General features: G+C 49.7%; 2 protein-coding genes across 2 annotated transcripts; one reads left to right on the forward strand and one right to left on the reverse strand.

Moving 5' to 3' along the window:
- Positions 1–695: 695 nt before the first annotated feature.
- On the forward strand, positions 696–7,100 carry LOC121439026 (transcription factor SPT20 homolog). Its single transcript, XM_041639519.1, has 2 exons — positions 696–1,866; positions 6,979–7,100. The coding sequence occupies exons 1-2, from the start codon at positions 696–698 to the stop codon at positions 7,098–7,100; spliced, it is 1,293 nt and encodes a 430-aa protein (XP_041495453.1).
- A 6,103-nt stretch (positions 7,101–13,203) lies between these two features.
- Positions 13,204–14,178, reverse strand: LOC121439027 (eukaryotic translation initiation factor 3 subunit A-like). The gene has a single exon (XM_041639520.1). It carries the CDS (start codon positions 14,176–14,178, stop codon positions 13,204–13,206), a length of 975 nt encoding a protein of 324 aa, XP_041495454.1.
- Between the last annotated feature and the right edge of the window lie 30 nt (positions 14,179–14,208).

The raw sequence follows: 14,208 nt of genomic DNA on the forward strand, positions 1-14,208 counted from the left end.
GTGCCAAAGGTACGAATGCTTTTTTAAAAACTTGGGGAAGGGCTGGAGAGATGGCTCAGTGGTTAAGAGCACTGTCTGCTCTTCCAGAGGTCCTGAGTTCAATTCCCAGCAACCACATGGTGGCTCCAAACCATCTGTAAAGAGATCTGGCACCCTCCTCTGGCGTGTGGGTATAAATGGAGGCAGAAAGTTGTGTACATAATAAAAACTTGGGGAATTTTTCCGGGTGGAGGTGGCGCCCTTTAACCCCAGCACTCAGAAGGCAGAAGTAGGCGATTCTCTGTTGAGTTCAAGGCCAGCCTGGTCTACCTGGTCTACAAGAGCTAGTTCCAGGATAGTTAGAGTTGTTACACAAAGAAACCCTGTCCTGAAAAAAAAAACTTGCAAATTTAAATGTAGCTCTTGGTTCCTTTGGCTTGTCTTCGCAGTTAAGTCAGGGTCTCTTGGTGCAGCCCAGACTGGTTTGCCCATGCCTAATCCCCCAGAATCTAATCCCCCAGAATACAGTACAGGAATTGGCAGCATCTGCATCACACCAACGGGAGGCAGGTTTCTTGGGGTCCGTATTAAATTCAAAGTGTACACTCCTACACAGAGTTGTAAAGTTTTGCCTCACCGTTGATAGAACTGCCATGATTTCTACCTGTTCACCAATACTTTTTGTTTTTCTTTAAGGGCCCCGATTTTCTATTAGGATGGAACAAACTTTACAGGACACTTTGGAGGGGGGCGATGAGACTGTTCAGCAGCAACCCCCTCCACTGAAACCCACGTCTTGTGGGGAAAAATCTCTTCAGGAAAAACTGTATGACATTTATGTGGAGGAGTGTGAAAAGGAGCCAGAAGCAGAGGGCCTTCGAAGCAATGTCAACTTGCTAGAGAAGCTTATGAAGAGAGAGCCATTGCCATGTTTAGTGGTCAGCCTGTACCCAGAAAACCAGGACTATTCTCTCATGCTCAAGGATAAAGATGGAGTCCTTATAGAGCCCTATCCAGGGCCGTATGTAGGACAGAAACTGCTTGAATATTTGGATGCTGAAGAGTTACCTTCCTTTCTGATTGATATTCTGGAAAAGTCTCCTGTGAATGTTTTTCACAGTGGCTGTGTCATAGCAGAAATCCGAGACTACAGGCAGTGTGGTGACATCTACCCTCCCGAGGAGCCTGCTGCAGAGGCTGCTGTGTCCTCTCCTGCTTGCCAAGTCCGGCATATTCTCTTACGTCCAACGATGCAGTCTCTAGTAAGCGATGTCGAGTCCATGACAAGTGACAGCAGTCAGTGGACCCAGGAAGCAAAACAGGAGCTTGAGAGCCAACTGATCTTAGCTACAGCAGAGCCACTGTGTCTGGATCCTTCTGTTGCTGTCACCTGCACGGCCAACAAATTGCTGTTTAATGAGCAGAAGATGAACACTAACCCCATGCGGCAATGCTTCAAGAGGCATGCATGCCCCTCTCTGGATCAAGAGGAGGTACCATCTGGGTGTTCTTGTCCCCCTGACTTAATGACAACCACTCCTTGCAAAAAGCAGGCAAAAATAAGTCCAGATAACCCATCTGACCTGCAGATTGATGGAACAGAAACATGCAACCAGAGTCCCTGTGAACTGACTGTGCCTTCAGAGATGGACTTGGAGAGCTTTGTTAAAGAGTTGCTATCTCTGCCCTTTGATGAGACTGAACCAACCATCTCAGCAATTCCTGAGGTAAAATATGATTGTATGTTTGATTGTGAGGATGACAGTCAGCTATGGGATAGGAATGAAGATATCATGGAGTGCCTTAATACGCTTCTCAATGAGGAAATAGAGCCACTTCCAGAGGGCAGCAGTGCTAACGCCATGTCTCTCCCTCCTGTTGCCCTGGGTGATTATTCAGATGATTTCCTGACAGGGATAAACACTGAGCCAAGGAAGACAGTGCCTATGTGCCAGGAGGCTGTCCAGAGCCAAGCTAGTTGTCCCAGCAAGATGACACAGGGGTCCAGTAGCTCAGTCTGTCCTCCTCAGCCCACCCCAGGGAAGAAGTGGTCTTGTAGCTCAGTCTGTCCTCAGCCCACCCCAGAGAAGAAGCGGCCTAGTAGCTCAGTCTGTCCTCAGCCCACCCCAGGGAAGAAGTGGCCTAGTAGCTCAGTCTGGCCTCCTCAGCCCACCCCAGGGAAGAAGTGGCCTAGTAGCTCAGTCTGGCCTCCTCAGACCACTCCAGAGAAGAAGTGGCCTAGTAGCTCAGTCTGTCCTCAGCCCACCCCAGGGAAGAAGTGGCCTAGTAGCTCAGTCTGTCCTCCTCAGCCCACCCCAGAGAAGAAGTGGCCTAGTAGCTCAGTCTGGCCTCCTCAGCCCACCCCAGAGAAGAAGCAGCCTAGTAGCTCAGTCTGTCCTCAGCCCACCCCAGAGAAGAAGTGGCCTAGTAGCTCAGTCTGGCCTCCTCAGCCCACCCCAGGGAAGAAGTGGCCTAGTAGCTCAGTCTGTCCTCAGCCCACCCCAGGGAAGAAGTGGTCTTGTAGCTCAGTCTGTCCTCAGCCCACCCCAGGGAAGAAGTGGTCTAGTAGCTCAGTCTGTCCTCCTCAGACCACCCCAGAGAAGAAGTGGCCTAGTAGTTCAGTCTGGCCTCCTCAGCCCACCCCAGGGAAGAAGTGGCCTAGTAGCTCAGTCTGTCCTCCTCAGACCACCCCAGAGAAGAAGTGGCCTAGTAGCTCAGTCTGTCCTCCTCAGCCCACCCCAAGGAAGAAGCGGCCTAGTAGCTCAGTCTGTCCTCCTCAGACCACCCCAGAGAAGAAGTGGCCTAGTAGCTCAGTCTGTCCTCCTCAGACCACCCCAGAGAAGAAGTGGCCTAGTAGCTCAGTCTGTCCTCCTCAGACCACCCCAGAGAAGAAGTGGCCTAGTAGCTCAGTCTGTCCTCCTCAGACCACCCCAGGGAAGAAGCGGCCTAGTAGCTCAGTCTGGCCTCCTCAGCCCACCCCAGGGAAGAAGTGGCCTAGTAGCTCAGTCTGGCCTCCTCAGACCACCCCAGGGAAGAAGCGGCCTAGTAGCTCAGTCTGGCCTCTTCAGCCCACCCCAGGGAAGAAGCCCACAGCCAGTCTAGTGTCATTGTCAGCCTTAAAGAAGGAAAGCAAAATTCCTCTACTGGTGTCACTGGCCCCCATCTCGAGACAGGGCCCCTCATCTCTCAGGTCCGTCACACCAGAGGCCAGGCGAGACCCGCCTCCTGCTCCTCAAGCAGTCAGGGTGGTTCAGCGGACCACTGTGGGAATGAGCAGAGTTCCTCCAGCTGGCCAACCCAGTGCTAGGTCATCAGAAAACAACCCCAAGATCCAGCCCCCCACTTGGACCACTCGTGTTCGCGTGATCCGTTTGGTAAGGTCTACTATGGTGGGTAATTCAACCCAGGTCCCAGTCCGCCTCACTAGCGCCCCAGCTGCTGAGGGAACCAGTCATAATAGCCACATTCCAGCCAGAGAACCTAGGCCAGCACAGCGCACCGTGAGGCCACCTGTGCGACTCATTATAAATAATACAGCAAATCCCATAAGTGTAAGGACTCCCCCTGGCTCTCTCATTATGCACACAGACTCTCAGATGTCATCCCAGAGACCACTGCAATTTCCACAGCAGACATATGTATTGATTCCAAAACAGCTGCAACCACCCAGCGCCCCTGTCCCCCAGCAGCCACAGCCAGGGCCAGCAGCTTCCTCCCAAGGGTCTAATCCTCAGCAGGTGTCCTTGCCAGATCAGCAAACTAGTCGCCTTAACAGTGAGGGGCCCAGAGTGGTTCAACAGACCCAGAGGTCTGTGGTGTTTCGGGTGAGCTCCACCCCACAGAGCCACAGGCAGAATGTTCGGGCCCAGGGCTTCCAGGTCTCTGCTATCATGGTCCGGCAGGGGCAGAGGCAGGGGCAGACCCAGAATGTGCATGTGCGAATCATACCACGCATAGTGACTGTGTCCAGAGCAGACATTCGGTCCTATGCACGTGGGAATGCATCTAGCGAACCCAGTGATAGAGGAACGGGAGGGCAACCAAACCCCCCAAGGTCCTGACTCTTACTTCTCTGTAAAATGTACCAGTATTGAGCTAAATCATTCCTAGTTTTTATTTTTTTGTTGGTGTTTGGAATGTGTCAGTATGTGACTGCTTAAAATGCAAAAGTAAAAAGCTCAATGCCCAAAGTTTTGCGTAGAAACAGAGAAGGAATTTTAAAACCTAGGACTGTTTTGCTTATTTTGCTCCTTGTGTTTGATAAAGGAGTGTTTATTGTAGTGTCCCAGTGTGAATTCACATCTGAAATTTGTTATCTTTAGTAATTCCAGATTGTCATTTAGATAAACATTCAAAGTGCAGTCATAAGGGGCTGGACAAATGGCTCCACAATTAAGAGTACTTGCCGCCCTTTCAAGGGCTGGAGTTTGCTTTCCAGCCCCCACTTCAGTCACCTCCAGCTCCAGAAATTCTGACAGACACTTTTCTGGCCTCTGAGGGGACACACATGCATGTGTCCCTCTCACATAAATAGAATTGAAAAATAAAATAGCTCAAGCGATGGCTTAGTGCTTAAGAAAATGTGTGGCCTTGCAGAAGAGCGGGGTTTAGTTCTTTGTGCCGACATGGTGGCTCACAACCAACTGGAAGTCCAGTGCCAGGGGATATGATGCCCTCTTCTTAGCTGCATGGGCACCAGGTACCTACATGGTTCACATGCATATATGCTGGCAAAACTCCCAAGCACATAAACTTCATATGTTTTTTTAATTGCAACAATATACTTTAAGTTCATAACTTAGCAATAATTGAGAGGCTTATTGTAAATGATGATTAAAAACAAACACACATTTTGCTGTTTTAACAAAAAATTTGGAATGAGTTTTGTCTTCAATGGCTTTTTTTCTCACCACCCCTACCCGCCCCCCCTCCCCAGCAAAAACAGGGTTTTTCTGTGTAGCCCTGGCTGTCCTGGAACTCACTCTGTAGACCAGGCCAGTCTTAAGTGTACAGAAATCCTCCTGCCTCTGCCTCCCCCCGAGTGCTGAGATTAAAGGTATGCCTACGCCACCACTGTTGAGGCTGTTTTAACAATTTTATAGTCACAGCTCAGTATTAGAAAGCACAATCCCAAAGCTGTGCCACGTGCTTCTAGAACTAATTCATTTGTTTTCGGGACTGAAACGCTGCACCCCTAAACCATAAAATCCCCCATTTCCTGTCCCCACCCCTGGCTGCTTATGCCTCCAGGAGTCTGAGTGCTCCCAGTACCTCACATGTGTGGAACCATGAGGTGCCTATTATATCAGACAGTCTTTTTCACTTGACATGATGTCCCCAAGGCTCGTGCATGTTGTGCCTTGTGACAGATTTGTAAAAATGATTTTCCTGTTAAATATGTAAGGAACTGACTTGTGAACCAGGAGAAATGTCTTTCAGGAGAACTTAGTTTGTCCTTCTTAGTTTAAAAGGCCTGCATGCAGCATCTGAAATGCGATTGCTGCGAGCCCGCTGGCAAAACTAATCCCAAAGGAGACCAGAACAAAGGAAAGTCGTCACACTGAAATGTGTCTGCCCTAGACAGGCACCCTGTGCAAGGGAGTCGGTGGCAGATTTGTTTATGGCCCTCCCAGCCCTCGGAAGGTTTCCCAGCACTCGGGGCTCTGGCCAGCCCCAGCTCTCCTCCAGACCCTGCCACTGGCCTGGAAGAGGCAGTCTGGGATGGCTTGCTGTGGTGCTCCTTGGGAGGCCATTTACCTATTTTAGAACATTCTAGGATACTTGCACCAAGGGAATAAGCACTTGGAAATAACATTTACTGCTCTGCTTCTCCAGTGCCCACAGCCTTCTGAGCTGTAAAGTGGACTGTCGTCCTCCTTCTCCTTCTCCCCCTCCTTCTCTCCCTCCTCCTCCTCCTCCCCCTTCCTCTCCCCTACTCCTCTTCTCCATCCTCCCCCTTCCCCCTCCTCTCCCCCTCTACCACTTCCCCTTTCCCCCCTCCTCCTTCCCCCCTCCTCCCCCTTCCTCTCCCCTACTCCTCCTCCCCCTCCCACTACCCTCTCCTCCCCCTCTTCCCCTTCCCCCCTCCCCCTCTTCCCCTTCCCCCCTTCCTCCCCTTTTCCTTCCTTTTTCCCCTCTCCCCCTCCTCCTCCTCCCCCCACCCCCGTTTATCCTTCCCCAGTTGTTCAGCTCATTTCAGTTTTCCTGTTTCAATGACCTGAACTGCTCCATCTCTTTTGATCTGTTCCCTTCAGAGAGTCGAGGTGTGCTGGGCTGGAGAGATGGCCTGGCCCTTAAAGGCTAGGCTCACATCCAAAACAGGAGAGAGTCAAGGGGTGATCAGTTCTGTAGGGTTACCCACACCAAGGTAACATTTCCGTTACCGTGATCCTTTCGCATTTATGACATTGGCAGCGCTGTGCAGTCAGCCCCTCTGTCTGTATGCCAACCATGCTCGGCACTTCAAAAGAAGTCCCGGGCCTCTTAGGCACAAAGGGGGAAGGCTTCCTCCCCTCCCCCCAGCCACTTTGCTTTGTGGCCCTATAGATTTAATTGTTCTTAGTGTTTATAGTGTATGACTTATACAGTGTTTGGTACAACGTTGTACATCTTGTGTCTGCCTTTTTGCCTGGCATGTGTTTGATGTGTATTCGTCTTGTACTATGCACCGGCACTTGGAGCCTCTTTGGCACATTCCCTGTGTATGGCCTGACCTGTTTATCTGTGTTTGGGCTGTTGCCATCTTTTGGCTGCTGTGGGTAGTGGTGCTGCCATCATTCAGACACAGGTGTTATTTTGCTGTTTGTTTTGTTCCTTTGTAACTCTTAAGGATAGTCTGCCTACATGAAGTCTGCCTTTGTAAGGGCACATGTATGTTTGTTTGCCTTTTGCCCTAAGAAGTGGAAACACGGCCTGTCCATTCTGAAAGAGATTAGCGAAGGGACGGTGATGTCACTGGCATAAACCATGCTGGGCTTCCGCGGTTGCTCTTCAACAAAGATTTGGCCTCCTTCAAGCCCGCTGGTTCCAGTGGCCACCAGAGTGACAGTGAGCAGACGGGAGCGTCCTGGACAACGCCAGGAGTGGAGCCTGCACTCGAAAGAAGTGACATGGTCCAGTGAGCAGTTACAAAGGACTGAGCTCAGCCTCTGAGCCCAGCAGATCTAACCTCAGTGTGCTGCCAGTTTTGGTGTCCTTCCTCCCTTTGCTCTGTAACCAGTCCATTCAGGTACAATAAGCAGAATGTTTTGCTTGAGAGATGTGTCCTTTGTTTTCAGACAGGCAAATAAATTCATCTTTGTTTCCAATTTCCATTTAGTGGCATCTGTTTGTTTTCATCCAGTGATCCCCATTGTGGTGACAATTTGTCTCTATCCAGGATCCTATCCCCATATTTCTTACCTCTCAACTAGTAGGCTGACAGACGGCAGCCCCAGAGAGCCTCCTGTCTGCTCCTGCCCCAGGAGGGGTCTCCAGAGTGCTGCAAAGCACAGCTGATTAGCTCCACGGTGCTGGCATCTGAACTCAGGGCCTTGTGGCTGTGCAATAATTTCTCTTAACCAACGTGCAGTTTCTCCACAGCAATATTTTGAATGTGCTTTTTGGTATTCATGTCCTTTGCCAAGACTCTATTTAGTCCAGTTTTCTTATTGACTTGAATTAGACCTTTGCAAAGTATTTTAAAGACCTATTTACTACAATTGTTATTTTTCCCCTCTGCTATTAAGTCTTGTTAGTTTATTGTGGCCCACTTTTATGATAAAGTTTTCTATATGTATGAGTTTTTCCTTTGTCATTCTAGATCGTATTTTATGCCTCGAGTCCTTTTTTGGCTCCTGAGATTTTTGCTTGAATTTACCAATGTTTCCCTCCAGTTATTTGTGGATTCCTATTTACATTTAAATTTCTGATCCAAATAAAATGCTATCAATGTAAAAAAAAATAGAATATGAAGTTCCAGATGTGATAGCTCACACTTGTAATGCCAGCATTCGAGAGTCTGAGGTAGGACTGGTTGCCTGAGCTACAGATAAACGCGCAGTCTTGACCCTGCTCCACAAAATAGAACCATGAAGGGGCTAACACAAGTTAGCCTGCTATCGTTTCATGGATGCTGAAAGAAGACAAAAGAATATCGGGTCGAGACAGGACTTTATTATTTATAATGTAGCAAGCAGCAGTGAGAGATAGGTTATTGATTCCTTTCTCCCTAAAGTCCCATGACTGCAACAGTAATATGGGCCCAGGTAAATGTTGCACACACAGGGATGTGTGTCACAGCTGACCAATCCAAATGCAGGAAAGAGCAGCGCTTTTACTATTTTTTAGATTTATTTATTTGACATGTTCAAGCATTTGCCTGAATGTATATCTGCACCACGTGTGCCTGCAGGGGTCAGAAGGTAGCATCTGATCCCCTGGAACTAAAGTTACAGATGGCTGTGAGCCACTTTGTGGATGCTTGGAACTGAACCCCAGGCCTTCTCCAAAAGCAGCAAGATCTCTTAACTACTGGACCATTTCTCTCGTCCCAGGAAAGGGGAGTGTTTTAGAAGAGGCTGAAAAATGGTCTAAACCTGCTCTTGAAGGAGCTATTTTAGCCCTGAGCTCCATAAGGTTTTCCACTATACAAACTTCTGGAAAAGTAAGTTTAGGAACCTGGGGATGGCTCTATACTGGTACCTCTTTCAGGGGTCCTCTGTCACCAGGCATGCATATGGTGTACATACATACATGATGCAGGCAAACATGCACGCACAGGCAACTAAAGTAATTTATTTTGGCTGGAGTGGTTGTTCGGTGGTTTGAGAGCCCCACTGCTTTCGCAGATGACCCGAGTTGGTTTCTAGCACCTCCACTGAACAGCTCACATCTGCCTGTAACTCCAACTCCATAGCATCCTTTTTTGGACTCTGTAGTCACTATAGGCACATGCACCTATACAGACATGCACACACAACTCAGGAATATGAAAATGCAATTTAAAAAAGAATGATGGACGGGCTGGGGATATAGCCCAGTGGTAGACTTCCCTAACTTGTGTGAAGCCCTGAGTAAGATCCCTAGTGCTAAAAGAAATGCAGCCAAGCAAAAAAAAATGATGGAAGGAGGGGCGGGGGAGATAGCTCATTTGGTTAAAACGCTTACCTAGCAAACATGAGGACCTGAATCCGCATTAAAAGACAAACAACAAAAACCAGGCTTGCTGATACACACTTATAATCCCAGCACTGAGGAGGTAAAGTCAGGAACATCCCTGGGGCTCCATGGCCAGCCAGCGTGGCCTATTTAGAAAGCTCTGGGCCAGTGAGGGACCTTGTCAAAGAGTGAGGTAGATGCTTCTAGAATAGTAATTCTCAACCTGTGGGTCGCAACCCCTTGTCAAACCTCTATCTCCAAAAATATTTACATTATGATTCATAACAATAGCAAAATTAACATGACGTAGCAACAAAAATTACTTTTGGGGGTCACCCCAACATGAGTTTTATGATTTAAAAATGCTGGTGGGTCCCGAGTGGGTCCCTTCAGCCTGCAGAGCAGCTAGTCCCAGGCAGAGACAGCTGCCGGGCTCCGGAGCCATTGCAAATTCCCCTGGGGCCATGAGGCGGCAGCCAGGCAGCCGTGGTCCTGGCGGCAGGCAGAAACATGGCGGGCAGGCAGGAGGCAGAGACATGGATAGACACATTAGAGTAAGATTTAATATTTATTCACGGGGTTATGGAGGGGAAAGGGAGAAGGGAGAGAGACAGAGAGACAGGAGAGAAGGGAAAGGGGGGCGGGCGGTAGGGGGGGCAGAGAATCTAAGATGGCGCAGAGGAGAGGCCCGGAGTCGCCTGGAGTGGGCGTGGCTTGCCTCTTAAAGAGACAGAAACCATAACAATGAGGAACTGTGTTAAAGGGTCACAGCATCAGGAAGGCTGAGAACCATTGATCTAGAGGAACCACAAAGTCGTTCCCTGGCCTTCGCATGCATGTGTGCACATTTGAGAACACACACATACCAACACACACATGTAAAACAATGACAGAAGGAGCGAGGTGGGGTGGCATAGGTCTGGAATCCCAGCATTGGAGACAAGGAGGATCAGGAGTTCAAGGCTTGTCTGGGCTACGTGCAATCTTGCCTGGAAAAAAAAATTAAAAGATAAAAAAGACAATGAAAGAGTACCTGCCTAGGACACATGAAGTGAAAGACCCCAGTGGTGGGCAGTCTTTCAGGCTGAGGAGACCCTCCCAAGGAACAGCGAGTCACTCTTCGGATGCAAATAGCAAGAGGCTTTATTCAGTACACAGGTACCTGGGGCGACTTAGTCTCTCGGGAGACAAGCGCGCCTGCAGACTGGGGGAAGGTCTTTTTATAGGAAAGAGGGCAGCAGAAGCAGATTACAGAAGCAAATGCATCGTTAGTGGTCAGTTGGAATGGGGCAAGGGGCACAGGTGGTTTTTCCTCTCCCAGCACAGATGTATGGGAACAGATATCCTGTTAATTGATGTCCTGTCCGAATCTATGGATATAAATATCCTGTTTTGCAGCCAGGGACCCTGACCTTACTCTGCACTTACAGTCGTTCGTCAAAAGCTTTGTGAAATGACGTTACAGCAGCTAAGCTGGGATCTTTCATAGGGGGAGTTGTCTCTTCTGTGAATTACTGATATTCTAAGTTGGGCACATGTGCTGACTATAGGCCTCCTGTTTCCCTAAGCAAACGGGATGTTCTCATTAGAGCAGGCCAGCTGCGGGTTCCTTATCGCTTGGGGCCAGATGGCTGACCGGCTGACCGCAGATATCTTGCCTGGCTTCTCCGCCCTTGTTCTCAAGTCGAACTTCCCTGCTCTAATGTTACTTGTGTTGCTCCAAAGTTTAAGCCTGGCATTGCTGCTGCTTAGCTGTTTGTCTATACTGTGGGGGTCTTTCATCCCCCCCTTTTTCTATCAACTGAATAAAACCCTTTATTCATTTAGCTGTGGTTTCCATGTCTTCGGGATCAAACTGTCTAAGCTGATGATACTGTTGTGTCAGGACCAGAGCCTGGATGACAGACAGCCTGTCCTTCATGAATTGGACCAAGCGATTTAGGATACAAGGCCCAAAAAGCAAGATTAAAAGTATAACGATTAGGGGGCCCATGAGGAGCTAGGCTTCCAAAACGCATCCCCGGTTGTTTCACATCCCCAGGCATTACAGAATAAGCTTTCCCATCCTCCACAGCGTCGGTGCTGGTCTCGCTCCCGCCCATCCCGGGGACAGACATTGAAATCTAATTGCCCCAGGAAGCATCTTCCTTCAGGGCTTCTGCAGCCGAATTTTCCCCCAGGAGAAAAGCGGCTGCCTGCCCGGTCCTTTAACTGTGTAGGTAGCAAATCAGGAATATCCCATATCTCTGATCCTGCTGCAAGCTGGCAGAAATCCGGGGTAAGTGGGGGCCACCAGGTGAGGGCTGTCTCCCCGGACTATCATCCCTAGTCCCAACAAGATCCATAAACCAGTCAATGGGGCCCCCGGGTAAGTCTTATCTTTAGAGGGTTTTGAGAGCGCTGGACCCTCCATAGCGGTTCTGCTGTATCTCCTTCCGTACGAGCTGCTTTTACGTGGGAGGAGTGGACCCAGGCCGCGATGCTGTCAACGTTCAGTGCCGTTGGAGTGGTTAGCAGCACGGTGTAGGGTCCTTTCCAGCGGGGTTCCAGATTCTTAGTCTGATGTCTGCGGACCCAAACTGTATCGCCAGTCTGGTAGCTGTGAGGTACCGCTGGTCTGTCTAATTGTTCCTTATAGGCTGCAGCAAGTGGCTTCCAGACCTCTCTCTGCACGATCTGGAGTGCCTGTAAATGAGCTTCCAGAGAGGGGCTATTAGCAAAGTCTGAAATGTTGGAGTCAAAGAAATTAATGAAGGGCGGGGGCGCCCCATATAGTATCTCAAAAGGTGTGAGCCCGTGGGGTCCTGGTGTATTGCGAGCTCTGTAGAGGGCTAGGGGTAGTAGGAGCACCCAGTCTCTAGTGCCAGTTGCAAGCGTTAATTTGGTCAAAGTCTCCTTAATAGTTCTATTCATTCTTTCTACCTGTCCTGAACTCTGGGGTCTGTATGCACAATGTAATTTCCAATCAATCCCCAATAGCTTGGCCACCAACTGACTTACCTGGGAGACGAAGGCAGGTCCATTATCAGTGCCCAGCACTTGGGGCATGCCATACCTGGGGAAGATTTCTTTCAGCAGCTTTTTGGTCACAATTTTTGCTGTCTCATGCTTGGTCGGGAAGGCTTCCACCCATCCCGAAAAGGTGTCCACAAATACCAATAAGTACCGGTATCCATACATGCCTGGTTTTATTTCAGTAAAGTCAATTTCCCATTGTACTCCTGGTCGATGTCCACGGATTCGCACCCCCTGTCCCACTTTGGTTTTTCCTGCATTTACCTGTGCACATGCTCTACATTTGTCCATAACTTTTTGGAGGATGCTGTCTCTCCCTAGTAAATAGCAAAAAGTTTCCTGCCGGTCTAACAAAGTTTTCATCTTTCGGGGGCTTAGATGGGTCAATTTATGTAAGTAATCAAGCATCTTATAAGTGTATGCCATCGGCATCACTGTTTTTCCCTTCCATGTCCATTCGCCCGTTTTCTGGTCCTGCTCCGCTCCCATGTCTGCCAGGAGCTTTAGATCCTCCTCATCATATTTGAGGGGGTCTCTCTTATCTTGGTGCATGGGCAGTATGGCTAGCGGAGCCTGCAGGGCCACCTGTTTGGCGGCTTCATCAGCCAGCCGGTTTCCTCGAGCCTCAGGGCTGTCTCCTTTCTGGTGTCCTGGGCAATGTATAATGCTCAGTTTCCGAGGCAGAAATAAAGCTTTTAACAAGGCTAAGACCTCTGTTTTATTTTTAATTTCCTTTCCTTCTGAAGTCAGTAGCCCTCTTCTTCTGTATATTTCCCCATGAACATGAGCAGTGGCAAAAGCATATCGGCTGTGAGTATAGACATTGAGCTTCTTACCTTCTGCCATCCTCAAAGCTTGTGTCAAGGCGACAAGCTCTGCTCGCTGCGCAGAAGTCCCCGCAGGCAGAGGCTGTGCCCAGATCACCTCGGTCTCCGTGGTTACCGCTGCACCCGCCTTTCGCTCACCTTCCCGCAGAAAGCTGCTGCCGTCAGTGTACCAGGTGACATCCTCATCCCGGAGGGGTTGATCCGTCAGGTCCGGTCTGGTCCAGGGCATTTCCGCAAGGATAGGCTATTGGCCGCCGCCAGGGCCCCAGCCTTTGGGTGAAGACCCCTTTTCTTTCCAGTAGGCACATTGGTCCTTGTCGAGGGGTAGCCCTCTTCTGTCTCCCCCCTGTCTATCCTGTCTTTGCCCTGACACTACGGTGGCCAAAAGTTTACTCATTTCCTTATGTCTCTTGCGGTCCCTCTCTTTTTCCCTTTCCTTTTCCCTCTCCTCAGCTTCTTTTCTTAGGCGGTCCTCCCTCTCCTCCTGAGTCTCCCTCTTATTGAAAATCTTTTCTGCTTCCTTTAGCAGATCCCTGAGTGAGCTTTCCCTGAGGTTCTCTAGACTCTCCAGCTTGCATCTGATATCTGGAGCTGACTGCCAAATAAAAGACATGGAGATATTGGTCTCCTGTCCGGGGTCGTCAGGGTCATAGGGAGTATATCTGCGGTAAGCCTCTTTGAGCCTCTCAAGGAACGCAGAGGGAGTTTCCTCTGACCCCTGTATAACCTGCTTTACCTGAGCCAAATTCGTTGGGCGTCGAGCCGCCCTGTGGAGACCCGCTATGAGCAACTGGCGATAGAGGGCTAGGTGATTCCTACCTTCCACCGTGGTGAAATCCCAAGAGGGGCGTTCAAGGGGAAAGGCAGAATCTATTTCATTAGGCAATTGGGTGGAGCGGCCATCAGGTCCCCGGACTTCCTTCCGGGCTTCCAGGAGGACCCTCTGCTGTTCCTCCGAAGTCAGCAGGGCCTGCAGCAGCTGTTGGCAGTCGTCCCATGTAGGCTGATGGGTAATCAAAATAGATTCAATCAGAGCAGTCAACCTAGAGGGGTCCTCAGAAAAAGGAGGGTTATTATGTTTCCAGTTGTAGAGGTCTGAGGAGGAGAATGGCCAGTACTGCAGTTGGCCGTTCATTCCCATGCGAAGAGGGAATGCCTGTGAGGAGGTTGTATCCGCTGCATGCAGCTGGTCCCTTCGTCCCCTCAGGCATGCGGCCATCGGAGAAGGACCAGCAGAGGCTGGCGCTGC

The sequence above is a fragment of the Microtus oregoni genome, unplaced genomic scaffold (assembly GCF_018167655.1).
Source record: "Microtus oregoni isolate MIOR12 unplaced genomic scaffold, Mior012 000059F_ref0000304, whole genome shotgun sequence".
Taxonomy (NCBI): domain Eukaryota; kingdom Metazoa; phylum Chordata; class Mammalia; order Rodentia; family Cricetidae; genus Microtus; species Microtus oregoni.

Bases quoted from the DNA above. Each gene is read 5' to 3' on its own strand.
- LOC121439026 (XM_041639519.1), top strand. From the start codon at position 696: ATGGAACAAACTTTACAGGACACTTTGGAGGGGGGCGATGAGACTGTT. The intron at 1,867-6,978 runs GTGATTATTCAG...TCTTCAACAAAG, and splicing joins TCTCCCTCCTGTTGCCCTGG to ATTTGGCCTCCTTCAAGCCC.
- LOC121439027 (XM_041639520.1), bottom strand. From the start codon at position 14,178: ATGGCCGCATGCCTGAGGGGACGAAGGGACCAGCTGCATGCAGCGGAT.